The 16,886-nt window shown below is 35.3% G+C and overlaps 1 protein-coding gene across 4 annotated transcripts in view; it reads right to left on the bottom strand.

Annotated features, from left to right (window-relative positions):
• LOC145256387 (ribokinase-like) overlaps window positions 1-16,886 on the bottom strand; it is a 212,233-nt gene that overhangs the window by 62,387 nt on the left and 132,960 nt on the right. For all 4 annotated transcript variants that reach the window (XM_080115236.1, XM_080115235.1, XM_080115234.1 and 1 more), the window contains exon 3: window positions 12,706-12,769. In XM_080115236.1, coding sequence (XP_079971362.1) covers window positions 12,706-12,769 — 64 coding nt within the window. The remainder of the gene's footprint in view (window positions 1-12,705; window positions 12,770-16,886) is intronic.

Below are 16,886 nucleotides of genomic sequence, written 5' to 3'. Positions count from 1 at the left end.
CCCGCAGGCTTTTATGTGGAAAAAAATCTCGGAGAATCTCGTACCCTGGTTCCATAAATAACGAGGAAAGAAAAGCAGGAGGACAGACGATTTTTAGTCACTAAAGCGAACGGACGTGTGTAAAAGAAGAGGTAGAAGGAAAGAGTGTGGTGAACGAAACAAACAATGACTCGGTTGAAAGTACAGTTGTAACGAACACAACATCATCAGAAAATATTTTCAGAAACTTGAAGCGAATCTATGCGTGAACCTAAACAAAAGTGAATTTTGTCATGCAAAAGTAAATTACTTAGGTCACACTGTTGGACAGCAAAAGTTGATGCCATTTTAAGGTATCCTATTCCAACTAACAAAAAACAATGAGATTTCTCGGTATGGCCGGATTCTACCGAAAATTTTGTAAAAATTTTTCAGCAATAGCAAGCCCTCTCACCGACCTCCTGAAAAAGACATAAAATACAAATGGACTCAAGTAGGCACCGCCAAAACTGGGGGTGCAGGTAAGTACTTTTTGACGGACCGTCTTTTTAAAAATTTACCAAAAATGAGGTAATTATCCGATCAATACGAAATTTTCAGTGATTATTAAGAGAAGAATGAACTTTATAACTGTGTACTTATTTTTCATAAACGATATTTATATATATATTTTTTTTTGCTTACACCCCCCCCTTGTTTTGAGGGGGTACAAATATACTTAAAATAATCATCTGAAACTGAACACAACATATTGTGTTGTTGTAAGGGACAGAATTATAGATTAAAAAAAAAAAAAAAATTTTTTGCATACTTTATTTTGACGTCTGAATATCAGAACTTCGATTGTGTTTAATTATCCCGCTTTTGAGTTTTGAAGTGTGAAATTCGGTGAATATGTTAAGTAAAATAATTAATTTAAGTTAAGCAAAACAAAAAAAAATTTTTTTTAATATTTATACGGAAAAAGCCATTTTAAAATCTTTGATAAATAAATTAACAATTTTTTTTTAGCGAGCCGAATAATGCATGAACATTATTAAACAGGGCATGCTTTGAAGAATCGATACAAAAAAAAAATTCGATAAATATTGTGCCCTTTGTGTTAAAAATAGCATCATTTTTTCGATCCCGTTTAAAAATGTTTGCCGCCTTTCAACTATGGTGGACCAAACGCGCTGAAATAATTTTTTTTTATTCTGCTTTAAATTCTCCCCCCCCCCATTTTGGGGAGCCTGGCCCCCACACACATACACATTAAAAACCAAACTCATACAAATGGTCACCCATCTGGTACTGGCCAGCCTCAGCATTAATAATACATTGAAATTTTCGTCACTGAAAAATAAGTTTTTTTGGCCTGTTTGGTCTTCCATGGTTCGTTTTTTATTAAATACAAACGTAAACATTGTCGATCTAGACTCTAGATCGACGTGAAGTAACTGGTTGCCTATATGAATAAGTGGAATTATTTGAAATCCAGGTACTTATATTATAATATTTTTGCATATTCTCATAGAAAATCATCCTAAATCTTAGTTAGACAACAAATAAATAAATTAATTAGTTCAAAAACCTTTTTTTTTTAAATATTTATGTACGTTTTTTGTGCAAGACAAAAAATGCCAATTGTTAACTTTTTGGGAAAATTTAACATTTAAAATTTAATTAAAAATAGTATAAAAAGTTTTATATTATTCTGTTTTCTATACGATAAAATTCAGGGTTTTATCTTTCTGGAAAAAAAAAGTTACTCAGAAATAATGGATTTTAATAAATGTAATTTCGTTTTAAAAAACAACAACAACTTGATTTTTCGGACATTTTTGGCGGTGCCTAGACTCAAGCTTGTGATAAGGATTTTGATAAAATCAAGTCAACCCTCATTGGTGGCTCTTGCAATTCCAGTTTTTTCGAAACAGTTTAAATTAAAAATTGATGTTGGGGTACTCTTGCATAATTTGACCCAGATCCTTGTGATTTCCCGTCAAGCCCGGATCGGGCGAGACTGGCAATCATTGGCGTCCGCCGAGCGTTGTTCAAATGTTGAAACGCTAATCCGACTTTAGTTTGTAACTGTAAGCAGATGACAATCGAATTGGAAGAAAGTAACTACTGAAAAAAATGACAGCCATGGAAATAAATCTGTGCATGATTGAGAAACAAATGGAAACGCCGATGCAGACAATTTCCTTTTGTCAGGAAAAGAAATTGCTTTCCCAAAGAAATGTAATCATAAATGTTTACTAAAAAAGAAATTGCATAAAGGATGGCTTCTCCTGGTGGTGGTACAACCAGTGATCAGTGTAGACAGTGGGTGGCATTGCGCACAGGATCGTTTTCTGCACGTTGCAATTTGGATATTGCAACTAAAGTGAAAATCATCTATTTATGGGCCTTCAAAATGGCGACACTAAAAAATATTAAGAGAGAATGCGGTGTTATATCCGAACACATGTACATGGATTGGAAGAACTTTCTGCGGGAAATTTGTCAGGAGTATTTCCTGAGGAATCACCGGCAGATAGGAGGGCCAGGGCACACTGTAGAAATAGACAAATCCTTATTCAACTGGAGGAAACATAACGTTGGGAGAATCCTCGAACCGCTCTGGGTCTTCGGTGGCTATGATATCACCGACAAGGAGGGTTTTTTGGTCACCGTCCCAAATCGAAACGCCGAAACCCTCCTTCCAATAATAAAAAAATATATTCTGCCGGGTACAACAGTCGTTTCCGACTGTTGGAAGGCCTATAACAAAGTTGGAGGAGAAGGGTTCCACTGTGAATCATAGTATTCACTTTGTAGACCCTACGACGAAGGCAACCATGAATCATATCGATAGGATGTGGAAGGAAGCGAAACAGCGTAACAAGCAAGAATGTGGGACCAACCGGGAGATTCTGAATACATATTTACTAGAATTTATGTGGAGACAAAAATGTGGAAATGATCCTTTTGTTTCCATCATAAATCCTATTTCCGAAAGCTACTCGGTTGGAGAGCTTCCTCCGATTTCCTCTGCCCCATCACCTCTCTCTTTGTTGTTGATGGCCGATCAACAGTCGAACGAAGCAAAAGATTTCTAAGGAAATATCCTGCTCTCCAGAAAGTTCTTCCGCCAGCAAATAAAATCCGTTTAAAAAAAAGAAAATCAATATTTTTGATAAAAAAAAAAAAATAATACCAATAATTAAACAAAACATTGTACTTACACCTAATAATTATATGGGTAAACAACCTTTTTTTGCAAATAAATTTTTTAAAAAATTAAAAAAACTTGTTGCAAACTTGTTGCAAAAAAATAAAAATAAAATTAAACAAAAAATTGTACTTACACCTAACCAGCAATCAACCTTTTTTTTGCAGATAAATTTAAAAAAAAAAAACTTGTTGATAATTATAAAAAAAAAAATACTACAATAAATTAAATAAACATATTTGTTTTTTTAAAAGTATGTTTTTTTTTGTTTTTTTTATTACATTTTCACCCCAAACAAGGCACATTGCCACTTTAATGTAGGGGGCTACTATCAGGGGAAACATCTACTGGGGTACTATGTAGGGATTAGGGCAGCGAGATGTTGGTTCACGTTGCACTTGAACTTATGCATGTCAGTACAGTTGGGGAAGCAGTGACCTGGAATGGAATTCCAAAGTCTAGCAGTTCTGGGGAAGAAACTACTGGAGTAGAAAGATCTTTTACATCTAGGGATCTCTACAGTGTGGGGGTGGGATTTTGCAGCTTTTCGGGTCTGTCGAGGGTGTTCACATCGTGGGGGCACAAGTGCTTGCAGTTCTTCAGAGCATTCACCATTATAATACTTGTAGAACAGGCAGAGGGATGCAACGTTTCGACGATGGGACAGAGGCTGAAGTTTTGATGCCAGTTTAGGGCCTATCAGATTTGCGACTCTCTTTTGAACCCTGTCAAGGAGCGAGAGACTAGTAGCCGATGCACCGGCCTTAATATGACAGCAATACTCCATACATGGGCGAATAGTGGCCTTATAGAGGTACAGGATACTTTCGGGTGTTAGAAGTTTTCTAGCACGGTAGAGAGAGCCCACCCTCCTCGCAGCGGCCCTGGCAATGCCCTCGATGTAATTGTTCCAGCTCATGTTTCTGTGAACGTTAGGCCAAGGAGCTTGAAAGACGTACTCTCAGCTAAAGAGTTGTTGGCCATTGCTATAGGTGGTAGAGAAGATTTCTTGTAATTATTGAATGAAACCAGTTTTGTCTTGGTGGCATTGAACGTTACCATCCATTTTTGTCCCCATTCCACTTCTGATTTGAGGTCATCCTCTAGTGTTTCTGCCATTACTTTAGATATATGTTCATTTGTTTTCCTGTCGTGCCTGCTATAGTGTGGTGTCATCAGCATATATACCCATCTCAGAGGCAATTTTGTCGGGGAGGTCATTTATGAATATCAGGAACAGCAGAGGACCAAGGACAGATCCCTGGGGCACTCCCGCATTTATATTATATTGTTTAGACGTACGACCGTCGAGGACAACCTGGATTTTTCTCTTATCTAAGAAGGATTTAATTATGTTAAGTATTCTACCAGTGATACCGTAAGATCTAATCTTCCTGAGGAGACCCTCATGCCATACCCTGTCAAAAGCCTTAGATATATCTAGAGCTACCGCTCTGCCCTCTCCCGCTTTGTCCAGTGAATGGTATATGCGTTCAGAGATTACAGTGAGGATGTCTGCCGTGGAACGGGCTTGTCTAAATCCATATTGATGGTCGGTCAGAAGTTTAGCATCTGTAAGGTGCTGGACTAGAGCATGGTTAATTAAGGTCTCAAATATTTTGGCAAAAAGTGGGAGGAGACTAATAGGGCGATAATTTAATGGGTCAGTTCTTTCGCCAGAATTCTTGAATACTGGTACCACAGAAGCAGTTTTCCAACAACTCGGAAAGCAAGATTCATTAAGGCATTTGTTGTAGAGTTTGGAGAGAACTGGAGCTACTTCGGCTGAGCACTTTTTTAATAGCACAGCTGGGATGAGGTCGGGTCCACATGCTTTGGAAGTGTCAAGGTTTTTTATGATAGCATGCACCTGAGCAGGGGTGATTTCCAGATCGTCTAGCGTGGCGTCTGTCCGCATAGGAAATTGAGGTAGGGGGTGGTTTAGAGGGTCCAGTGTAGAGTTGGAGGCAAACCGACTGGCAAGCATGTTAGCCTTCTCGGTTGCTGAGCAAAGAACCTCGTGATTGTTGGTTAGTGGGGGAATTGTTGATTGCCCATTATTTACTACACTGTTGTAGATTTTCCAGAAGTCACGAGTTCCTAATTTTTGTGCTTCGATGCGTTTTTTAGTGGTTTCCGTAAATTCCCTCTTAGCTGTCGCTATTTCTTTCTTAACGTTACTTCTAGCTTCTATGTACTTTTGTCTGTTTGAACTGGACTTATGTCGGTTAAACCTGCGGAATGCATGCTGCCTTTGAGCAATGACAGTTGCGCAAGTCGAAGTAAACCATTGGGGAGAGTGGGGCTTGCTATAGAATTTCCGCATGGGAACATGCGCTTTGATTGCAGTTTTGAACCATTCAGTGGTCTCAGTTGCACACTGTTCAGCAGGAAGAGAAAAAATATTTCCCCATGGGGCGTCTCTGATAAGATCTCTGATAGCTTCCCAGTCAGCCTTTTTATAATATCTCGTTGTTTTGAGCACTGGCTCTTCAGTTTTGGGTCTAGAGTTTAGGGCGATTTCAACCATTATTACCGCATGATCAGCGTTCCCAAGTGGGCTGTCGGCTTTCGTTACACAATCATCAGGAACTGTGGTCAAAAACAGATCTAATAGTGATGCGTGTTGTTCTTCCAGATCAGGGAAGCGGGTTGGAAAAGTAACAATTTGCGATAGGGAGTGAGATACAGAGAAGCTATGAGTTGCGCTGCCTGCTGCATCTGTATAAGTAGAGAATCCAAGCCAGTTTTTGTGATGGACATTAAAGTCACCAAATACATGTACTTGGGCGCTAGTGTCGAAGGAGAGTGCTGTGTCTATGCTGTCAGATACGTTGTTTATTATGGTGCAGTCTTGGGTCGAGGGAGAGCGGTAGAGAAAGTAAAAGTAGCTAATGTTGTGTTGCATGATTAGTCTAAAGCACATAAAGGCTTGATCATCCGTTTCTAGGTTTGTTTCTCTAGTCAAGGGAAGGGTATTACGAATGTAAACTCCAAGTCCGTGCATATGTCTGTCAGAGTCCTTACGGCAGAGTGGGAGATATCCAGGCATGTTAAAGTAGTTAGAGGGGATGGAGGAGTGTAGGTTAGTCTCACTTAGTGCTAAGATATCCGGGGTATTTGTTAGGAGAAATGCTTCAACATCAGCTAAATTAGTTCTAAGCCCACGGATATTTGTGAATGCAAGCCTCAAGGGAGGAGGCAAGTTGGATTTGTTTGACCCTAAGCCTGGTTTAAGCTTATTTTTAGATTGTACTGTCATCATGTTTTTTAACGAGTTTCAGTTGGGTTAGGGGAAGCCGAACAGGAGGTTATGCAGAATATCACACATGCATCACAAGTAGACCATCAGCTGACCCTCCATCAACTAGGACTGTGGCCTCAGGAAAGCCCACCGGGGATGAGTGCAGGGTCCCTTTCCATGTGCGCCATGGCACTGCAAACATCCCGATATTATTCAACTGTTGATGGAGCAGCCGCTCTAAGCGCTACCAAAGAGTTAGGGCTCCTGTACTACCAGTCGGATACAGCAGCCAGTAACTGTCAATCCGGTACCCTCAACCCATCCGAGGAAGGTCAACCCAATCTAATTGTGGTACTCAAGCATTCTCAAGTGCCCAGCTTTAGGGGTGGGGTGTGTCGGGAGTGGAGAAACGGCGTTCATTGCCCTAGACAAGAAACAAGATCTACCAATGGGTGTTTCTGTCGAATCACTGTGATAGTATCTCTGCGCCTGACTAATAGGCAAAGAAGGAGTATGGAAGCCGGGCGATAGGCAGGACCTATCTACTCCTTAAGCAATTTAGGTATTGCAAACCGGTAATTTGTTTGAGTCACCAGCTCTAGGAAGGTTGTCATCCAAGACTGAAGAGGCCTCCCTCCTCTTTGGTTTAGTTTCAGAGTTTTCCTTCTCCTAGACGGATGATCTGGAAAGATCTACTGGGTCCGTCACCACTGAGAGGGTTTGCTCCGCGCCTGGGTTCTAATCCAGGTATTTCTGCGACCCCGCGTGGTTAGTTAATGTTATTGGGTTAGTTTGTAGAGGTTATATCTGCTAAATAGTTACACTCCTCAAAGTGGATTAGGGATATTGTTATTTCATTGTTACTGGATAAAGGGTTTGAGTAGAGCTCATGCAGTGTAAGCAACTATGATTGTAAGGAGGCTTGTTAGGAGATAATGTGGTTTGAGGCTTTCACTTTTGTTTATATATATTTTTTATTATTTTTTCCTTTTTTATTTTTATTTATTTATTTATTTATTTTTTTTTTTATCCATGTGAGCTTGGGTCTAGTATAATATTAAAGTGTGAGTAGGTGTTAAGAATTGAACTACGAGTTGTGCCAAAACTATATTTTAGATGATAGCAGGGCATGAGATGCGAGTGCAATATAGTACGGGTAAAACAGTAAGTTTTGAGTCATGTGTAATTTGGTAAATAGATATATGGGCTGGTTTTAGTAGGTGCGAATAAAGTTGGAGGTACAAGGTGAGTTTCTATTATTGAGAGAAGATGTTTTCAGCTTTCAAGTAAAAGTTATGGACATTTAGCATAGCAAGGAGTATTGGTTCAGTTTCATATTAGCGTTGCAAAGCTATCTAAGAGGAGACAGTTGTGTAATGCAGTGCGGTGTGCTTTGCTTCCGAGTACATACTTTGGCTGTTTAATACCAACTGGAATAGGAATGAACTCCAATGCATGTCTAGAGGGTAGAATTGTATAGATGTTTAGTGATGACTAAGCAGTTAGCATGTGAGAGTCAGGGGCTGGAAGTTAAAGATTCCAGTACAAAACGGAGTGAAATGTAGGAGTTAAGTGGCGGTTTGGTGGGAAGGAGCAGATTGGATTGTTAGCCTTCAAGGGATAGGGGTTATTAATTTACAAGAAACAGATCTACATTAGGATTTAGAGTGGCAGGTAAGGTTTTTTTTTTTTTTTTTTGCACATGCAGGCTAGACAGAGGTAATCGTCTTGGAGGTAAAATGTATATTGGGATTTCGTAGCTAGCAGTTAGGTGTTTGTTCCAGTTTCAAGAACTAGTTCATGGCGGATCGGAATTCCGTATTTTGTATTTATAGGAAGACATTAAAGTAACGCACGGAGCATAGCATCCACTCAGGAAGAATAGCTCTAGTATCACAGCTAAGATACTGCATATTTAGGTAACGAATAGTGAAAGTTAAATTAGGTGGCACTTTTTTTTTGCACCTTACCATGGCTGTTACTATTAAGTATTGTACTTAAATAAAGTTCTTCTGTCATCTAAATAAGCTAAATAAGGATTCCCCCTCCGCATTACTACGTCGATGTGACCTGGTAAAAAAGAAATTAGTCAGGAAATTGTTTTTAAAATAAGTGAATCAAGAATGGTCAAGATGTCTGAGAGATAAGATAAAATTACATCGAAAAAAAAAAAATAAATAAATAAATAAAATAAAATAAAATAAAAGGGTTAGATTTGTTTGGTTTAAAAAGAGGATAGAATAAAATATAAAATAAGATAAAGTGTGCAAAGAAAATACAAAAAATTTACTTAGCTAAAAATTAGATCTTCGGTGTGGTGGCAAATGGCTCTCTTCGACCACCATGCAAGTGACGCTAAGGAAATTCTAACTTTACTATGCCAGGTCATTGGAGTAGTGGGGGCACACCGTACATTTGTGGTCATTAGTGAGAGCTTTCCCTTCTTTAAGGGGAAGGAAAGGAAAGAAAACCAATATTCTGCTTATATATTTTGAATAGATCCTGAACTTCGTCACATTTAGATTTTACAACAGTAACTTGGCCAGGCATGAATTAAATTAAAAACTGGGCAATTAGGCTGAAAAGAAATATAGAAGCAAATAGGCAATCTGAAATCAAGACAATTTCTTGTCTGAGATATTTACCAGTAAAGAAAGTCCGTGCGTCTTTTTTTCGCCTACGACTCATTTTTAGGCACAGTTAATAATTCGGGTGTTTATATGTCAAGCGGTCGACTTCATATTTAAATTAATCTATTTCAATGAGAGTAGATTATGCATAAAAAAGGAAAAAAGTTCTTCTGTCATCTAAATAGGGATTCCCCCTCCGCATTACTACGTCGATGTGACATGGTAAAAAAGAAATTAGTCAGGAAATTGTTTTTAAAATAAGTGAATCAAGAATGGTCAAGATGTCTGAGAGATAAGATAAAATTACATCGAAAAAAAAAAAAATTAAAAAAATAAAAAAAATAAATAAATAAATAAAATAAAATAAAATAAAAGGGTTAGATTTGTTTGGTTTAAAAAGAGGATAGAATAAAATATAAAATAAGATAAAGTGTGCAAAGAAAATACAAAAAATGTACTTAGCTAAAAATTAGATCTTCGGTGTGGTGGCAAATGGCTCTCTTCGACCACCATGCAAGTGATGTTTCTTTTTATTATTTGAAAATTTTCAGTTGATTTTTTTTTTTTTTCGTTTTGTTTTGCTTTTTTTCCTTAGCCTGTGACTGTTACATCACTCGGCTGTCACCGATGATTGCCGGTCTTGCCTGATCCGGGCTTGACAGGAAATCATGAGAATCTGGGTCAAATTATGCAAGAGTACCAATGTCAGTGATGTTGGAATGGGTGTTGTTTTAATCCAAGAAGATGATGAAGGTATGGTAGAGCCATTGGATATTTCTCAAAAAAATTGAACAGATACCAGAAGAATTATTCTACCATTAAAAAAGAATGTTTGGCGATTTTTTCAACTCCACAACATTTTGACTTTTATCTAAATGTTACTGTTTCTCCTGTTCTGGTCTATACCAACCAAAATCCATTATCTTTCCTTCAAAAAATGATGAACAAAAATCAAAGACTAACAAGATGGAGTCCCCTCCTACAAGAATATGATCTTATTGTAAAAGGAAAGAACAATGTCATTACAGATGACTTATCTAGGATATAAAAAAAAAAAGTAAAAAGGAAAGAGACAATAATTAATTTTAGATGGTTTGTGTCTTTAAAAGTTTTTTCACTATAATTTCAAAACTTTTACTTTAAAGGGGGGGAGGTATTATGAGGGAGCATTTCTATAAAATAAAAAATTTAAAAAAAATCAATGAAACAATTAAAAATGTGTGCTAAAGAATTCTAAGCAGTCCTAATAATCAAATCTCAAAAGTTTCCATTCACAAAATAGCTTAAAAGCCAGAGTATAGTCATAGAAGTTTTAGAATGATCTAGAATGGGTTGTGGTGCCATATAAATAGGTGTGGAAAGGGAAAAGATCAATTATCAGCTTGAACCCGATTCGTGGATAAGCCCAACTGAATAAATCAAAAAGAAAATGCATCACCTCATCGGTCAGCAGAAAAGCTACTGGACTAATGATTTTATTGACCAAACATTTAAAATAAAAACAAAAAAAAAGGGACTCTGAATATCATTGAATTTCGTTATTAATATAGTAAGTAGCCACTCAAAGTTTCGCCTGCTGGCTGTTCTTAATTTTGACTACATTTCCTTCTCCCTTGTAACCTTCTTTTCCACGTCCCGTTTTTTTTACCTGTGTTCCTCCAAGCTGTCATTATTTTTCAGTTTTGATAGTAGTAGTCCTAAACAAGTGTATCTTTTGTGTACAAACCTTTTTCGTTTGTTTTGTTATTGTTGTAAATATTTGTGTACAAACCTTTTTCGTTTGTTTTGTTATTGTTGTAAATATTTGTGTACAAACCTTTTTCGTTTGTTTTGTTATTGTTGTAAATATTTGTGTACAAACCTTTTTCGTTTGTTTTGTTATTGTTGTAAATATTTGTGTACAAACCTTTTTCGTTTGTTTTGTTATTGTTGTAAATATTTGTGTACAAACCTTTTTCGTTTGTTTTGTTATTGTTGTAAATAAAGGAAAGTGTCAATTTCCTAAAATCACATTTTGTATTGTTCATATTTTTATTTGTTACCATGTGAACATAACACTATCTTTTTCACTTTCTTTTTTCCTCTGCCTATCTTTTTCATTTTCCTTTTTCTCTTCCTATCTTTTTCATTTTTTTTTTCCTCTCCAATCCTTTTTATTTTCTTTTTTCTTTTCCTATCCTTTCACTTTCTGTTTCCTCTCCTTACCCTTTCACCTCCTTTTTCTTCTTCCTATCCTTTCACCTCCTTTTTCCTCTTTCTATAATTTGATATTTTTTATACTCTTTATCCTTTCACTTTTTTCCTCACTCTATTCTTTCACTTTCTTTTCCTATCCTTTCACTTTCTATCCTATTTTCTTTTCCCTCCTCTTATCCTGTGAGTTTCCTTTTCCTGTCCTTATCCTTTCACTTTTCTTCTTTCCCGATCCTTTTTTCTTTTTCCTTTCATTTATCCTTTCATTTTCTTTTTCCTTTCCCTATCCTTTCATTTTATTTTTCCTGTCCCTTAACAATTTTATTTTCTTTTTTCTCCTTACAACTTTTCATTTTTTTCCCTCCTATACTTTTGCTTTCTTAATAAATATTTACTATTTTATGTTAACTTTTCATGTTTAGAAGAATTTTGTCTGGCTTTTATTTTGAAAAACCTATCATTCATTGTGGTTCCTGTTCTTTATTTGATAACTGACTCCATAAATTTAGGTCATAGGTCGTCTATGATCTATTTTTATGTATGATGTCATTCCTTATAATGTCATAAAAGGATCTTGCCGAATTCTTCAACTGAGTAATGGAAGAATATGATATATTTCTTATAAATTGGCCATAAGAAAAGTTTATAACCAAATTAAACCTACATTGATAGAAAAATCTTCCATTACATTTTTTATTTTTACACATTAATAATTTAGTATTAAAAAATCTTTTTAAATTGTTTACAAATTAATTGATAATTTCAAAAAAATATAAGGGATTTGCATCAAAACTTAGAAATCTGCCAAGGACAATTTTATGTCAATCTCTTTTTTTAGTGCTAAAAGTTGGATCACTCAACAAAGTCTTCCAATATAATAAAGAAATCAATTTTTTTTTTGATTTCTTATTAAAAAATTAGTCAAGTCTAAAAGTTTTATACTTCTATCTTTTGTCATACAAGCTTTAGGAAGTCAGGAATAGATCAAGAAGTAAGACTTGATACTTATGATCTGAGACGAATAGGGAGCATGACAGTCTGTGAAAAAGAATGAGACATAGAGAAACTATATGTGCCAGTAGTGTGTGTATAGCTTGAAAACCAAGTAAATTACTGAGGTCAACATTAATATCTTCAAGTATAAAATAATGATATGATTTCTCTTGAATCATATGGTATATGATTACCTAATACAACTATTTCTCCATTTTTATAGGTTTGATTATCCTAACTCATTCATCTTTTAGGTCACTTTAAATTTTGTATTTTATCAAACAACAAAATAGTTGACATTGTAAACTATAACAGCAATGTCAATTTGTTTGTTGTTTACTCATTAGGATCTCATTTTTATCATTCTAAACTATCTATTACATCAGACACCGCAGCACTCCATTGACAAGAGCAAGCTTTAATGTTTGGCATGAGTTGGCTAAAGTAAAATTGATAACATATCTTACCTATATTAATTGAGTGTTTCTTAAAATGATTCACATATTCGACACCATAACCATCATTACCGACCTGAAAAATAGAGAAGGCTATTTTTTAATTTAAAAAAATTTTTTTCAATTTTTTTTAGTAATCAGATTTACAGAAATTATCCAGCACAAAGTTTTAACCTAACTCATAATTAGCACAAAGAGTGCTCTATCATCAGTTATATAATATCAGGATAACTGTAGCTCCATGTCACACGTGGTAAGGAACTCTGCACTTAGTTCTGGTGGGCTTTCTCAAAGTCACAACCCCATAAAGACTCAACTAATGGTCTACTTATGTGTGCATACTGGCATCAAACAAACAAAAAATTTACCCAGCCCACTCTATGCTAAAACTACGACAATGAAATGACACTCCAAGCAAAAGACAAGATATCCACTTAAACAAAACCAATTTGCCTCCTCCTTTGAGGCTTGTCTTCACAGATGTACAAGGACTTAAGCTCCCTGAATATCCTTGCAGTAAAAGTGAAACTAACCTACACACCTCAGTCCTTTCCAATTGCTTTGATAAGGCTGGATATCTCCTACTGTTATATAGTCGGTTTATATAAGGGTACCAAATGATAGTCTGTTGTATTAAATGTATGTATAATTTTCAGTTGTACTTTTTCCTAAATGCTTACAGATGTATATTTTTTAATAACAACCAACTCACTGCACTTTATAAAAACAATTCTTTATTTACTTTAACTGTTATTGGTGACAAGTGGCTTACAGCAAAATGAGACCGCTTCACCTTAACCTGTGAAGCTGCCATTGTGGAAAATCTAAAAGTGTTCCGCTAATACAGCTGCCATAAGTCAAATAGGCAAAAATTTATAAAACTAGACATTATAAGAGTGAAATATCAACAGTCAAGAAGATATACAAAAATGACTAGTGGTTTCGAGAAAATTTATAATAGTGTATTGAATAATGGGCTATCAAGAATTTCTCGACTATCCAACAATCATGATGTCACTTGCACGGTGACTGAGAAGACTGATCTGCTTGCTCGATGATTTACCTCTAACTCTACCTTAGACACCACAAACCACTCCCTCCCAAGTTTCCTAATGCAAATAGAACTCACATTATGATCTAAAAATGTCTGTGATATCATAAAACACCTCCAAGGTTTATGGTTTGTTTGTTTGTTTTGTTGGGTATATAGCATGTCAACTTATTATATTTTATGTCGAGTGTCTGTAGGTTCAGGGAGACTTTGCCTCCTGCTCTAGCTGTTGTATGAGAAAGTCCTTTTTAAAAAAAATTTTATAAAGACTAATTTTTTTGAGGTATGAAAGTATGATGTGGGGATTCTTTGTATCAAATAAATCCTTAATATTTTTTCTTTGTAGAAATAATTCCTTGTTAGAAAATCAGTGCATTCAATTAGTTTGTGTTTTATTGTGAGTTGTGTTTGACAAGATATACAGATGGGTTGCCTTTCTTTTTTTTTTTTTTTAGGAGATACAAGTGGGTTAAATGTGTATGGCCTATTTTTATTCTTGTTAGTGTGATTTCTTCTTTTCTGTTTAGTTTCATATTTTGTTTTTGTTTTTTATTTTTTGCATTATTTTGTGAAGTCTGTTGTTAGAATATTCATTCCAGTAAATTAGCCATTTCTCCGTTGTGTATGTATTGGTATGGGATTTTAAAATTTGCATCAATTGGGAGATCTATGGCAGTTTTTGCAGTTAAATCTGCTAATTCATTACCTTTGATACCAGAATGACTCCGTATCCAGTAGAAAATAATTTCTTTTTGACTGTTTCCATCAATTTGTGAAGTAATTTTATGATTAGGGGTTGCCCATCTTTTTATTTTTGATAGCTTTTAAAGTAGATTGGGAGTCTGAAATGATTATAAATTTGGATTCTTTTTTATTGGAGGCTAGAATTAGAGCATTGAGAGCTTTTGGGAGGTTTGTTTGTTTTTTTGGTTGATTTGTTCAGTATTACTACATTGTTGTGTTATTTTGTTTAGCCCCATCTGTATAGATGTGTGTGTGTGGCTTGAATACTTTTCTTTGATTGAGATCATCATGGTAAGTTATTGGATGGCTATGTTTCTTTTCATATTTACTTAAACTTATATCCATAGGTGCCTGTGTTCATTTACAAATGGAATTTTTTCACCTTCAATCTGTAAGGTTGGGTCAAGGTGGAGTTTGTATTGGTTACAGAAATGGATAATTTTGGTTTCAGTTTTGGAAACTTTGAAACCATTTCTTGTTGCCCATTTATTTATTTTATTTATGTTGTGGTGCAATTATCTTTCGACAGTGTGAATGTATTTTGATCTGTAGCTGAGTGAGCAGTCATCTACATATAAGGAGCTATGTATATCAGGAGAGAGTTTTTTTTATAATATTGTTAATTTTGATGTTGAAGAGAGTTGTTGACAATATGCAGCCTTGATTCTGCAGGTCTCATAAAGTAGAGTCCATGCGAACCTGGAAGGATCTGTCTGTTAGGAAGTTTTTTATGAATTCAGGTAGTCTGCTCTTAGTCCAATGTTGTGGAGATCTTTTATGATACCATATTTTCAAATAGTTTCGTATGCTTTCTCAAGATCAAAAAAAAAAACAGATATTACATGTTCCTTATTAATGAAAGCTCTGATATAATTTTCAAGATTAGTGATGTGGTCTATACATCCTTGATTTTTTTGGTTTCCACAGTTTTTAAAATTATTTTGTTGTTATCTAAATACCATATAAGATGGCAAGTAATTATTCTTTTAAATATTTGCATAGGCAGCTTATGAGCGCTATTGGTCTCTAGTTTTCTGGGTTTGATTTATCTTTTCCCAATTTGTGTATCGGTATTACTGTTGCTTGTTTCCATGATTTGGGTGGAATTTGTTTAAGGAAGCTGTAGTGCACTTCATCTGGTCCTACAGCCACGTTGTGGGATTTTTCTATGGCGATTTCTAGTTCATTGAGTGAAAAGCAATGTAAGGTGCTTATTTTTTTTGTTTAAGTCTATTTTGTACTTTTCTTCATGTTTCTTAAGTATTTGAAATTGTTTATTGTAGTGTTGTATGTCGGCAATATCTTTTTTTCGGTTATTTTCTGTTTTTTTGTGAAGAGATGTTTGATTGGGTTAGGATATATTTTGCAGATATTTTCCTAATCATTTTCCAGATGGTTTGGGGATTAGTGGCGGTGTTGCTTTTATTAAGAAATTGTTGCCAACAGATTCTTTTGCATTTTTCAATTGTTTTTTTTAGTTTAGCTATTTGGTATTTGTATTCTGTTAAGTTGTAGATTATTGGTTGTTTTTTTAAATTTTCTTAAGGCTGCCTTTCTATATGATAGCCGTTTTACATTCTGGATTGAACTATGGCTTGTTTGTTTTTCCTGAAAGAATTTTTGGGTATGCATTTTTTGGCTATTGTTACGAGTACTTCGGTGAATTCTTCCATTGTTTGGATTTGGTGTTCTGTTAATTATAGTGATTTGATGTTCTGTTAATTATAGTGAATTCTTTGAATGTGGCCCAGTTGGCTTTGTTTGTATTCCATCTGGGTATGTGGTTTTGGATGGAATTATTGTAATTGATTATAATAGGGAAGTGATCACTTCCACATGGTTCTTTGTAAGTGCTCCATGTGTAATCCAAGAAGCTTGATAGATGGCACAAGATCAATGGCACTAGTTGATCCATTTGTTGGATTTAAGTATGTGGGATTTTTTTGATTGAGAAGGCACAAGTTATTTTTGTTAATTAGTTGTTCAATTTTATTTCCTTTGGAGTTTGTGACTTTACATCCCCATAGCGTACTGTGCCAGTTAAAGTCTCTTAGGAGGATGAATGGTGAAGGTAGTTGTTTTATAAAATTTTCTAGTTCATTTTTATTTATTGGTTTATGAGGGGGGGTATATTGATCAGATTGTGATTGTTTTGTGTAATATGACTTGAGTTGTAATTGCTTGGAGATTTGTTTTGACAGAGAACTTACTTTGAGGTATGTCATTCCTTACAAGAATTGAGGTGCCTCCATTAGTATGAAGGCCTGTGTTATGGAAATAGTTGTATTGTTCATAGTTTGGTGTTTTGAAATTGTTATTGTTTTGTAGGAAGGTTTCTTGTAAACAGACAATGACTGGGTTGAAGAGTGAAATAAATATAAGAAGTTCATTATAATCA

The sequence above is a fragment of the Euprymna scolopes genome, chromosome 32, assembly GCF_053919585.1.
Source record: "Euprymna scolopes isolate OS-2025 chromosome 32, ASM5391958v1, whole genome shotgun sequence".
NCBI lineage: Eukaryota > Metazoa > Mollusca > Cephalopoda > Sepiida > Sepiolidae > Euprymna > Euprymna scolopes.
Note: the sequence above shows the minus strand (reverse complement) of the source record. Positions and strands in the feature narration are given on the sequence as shown.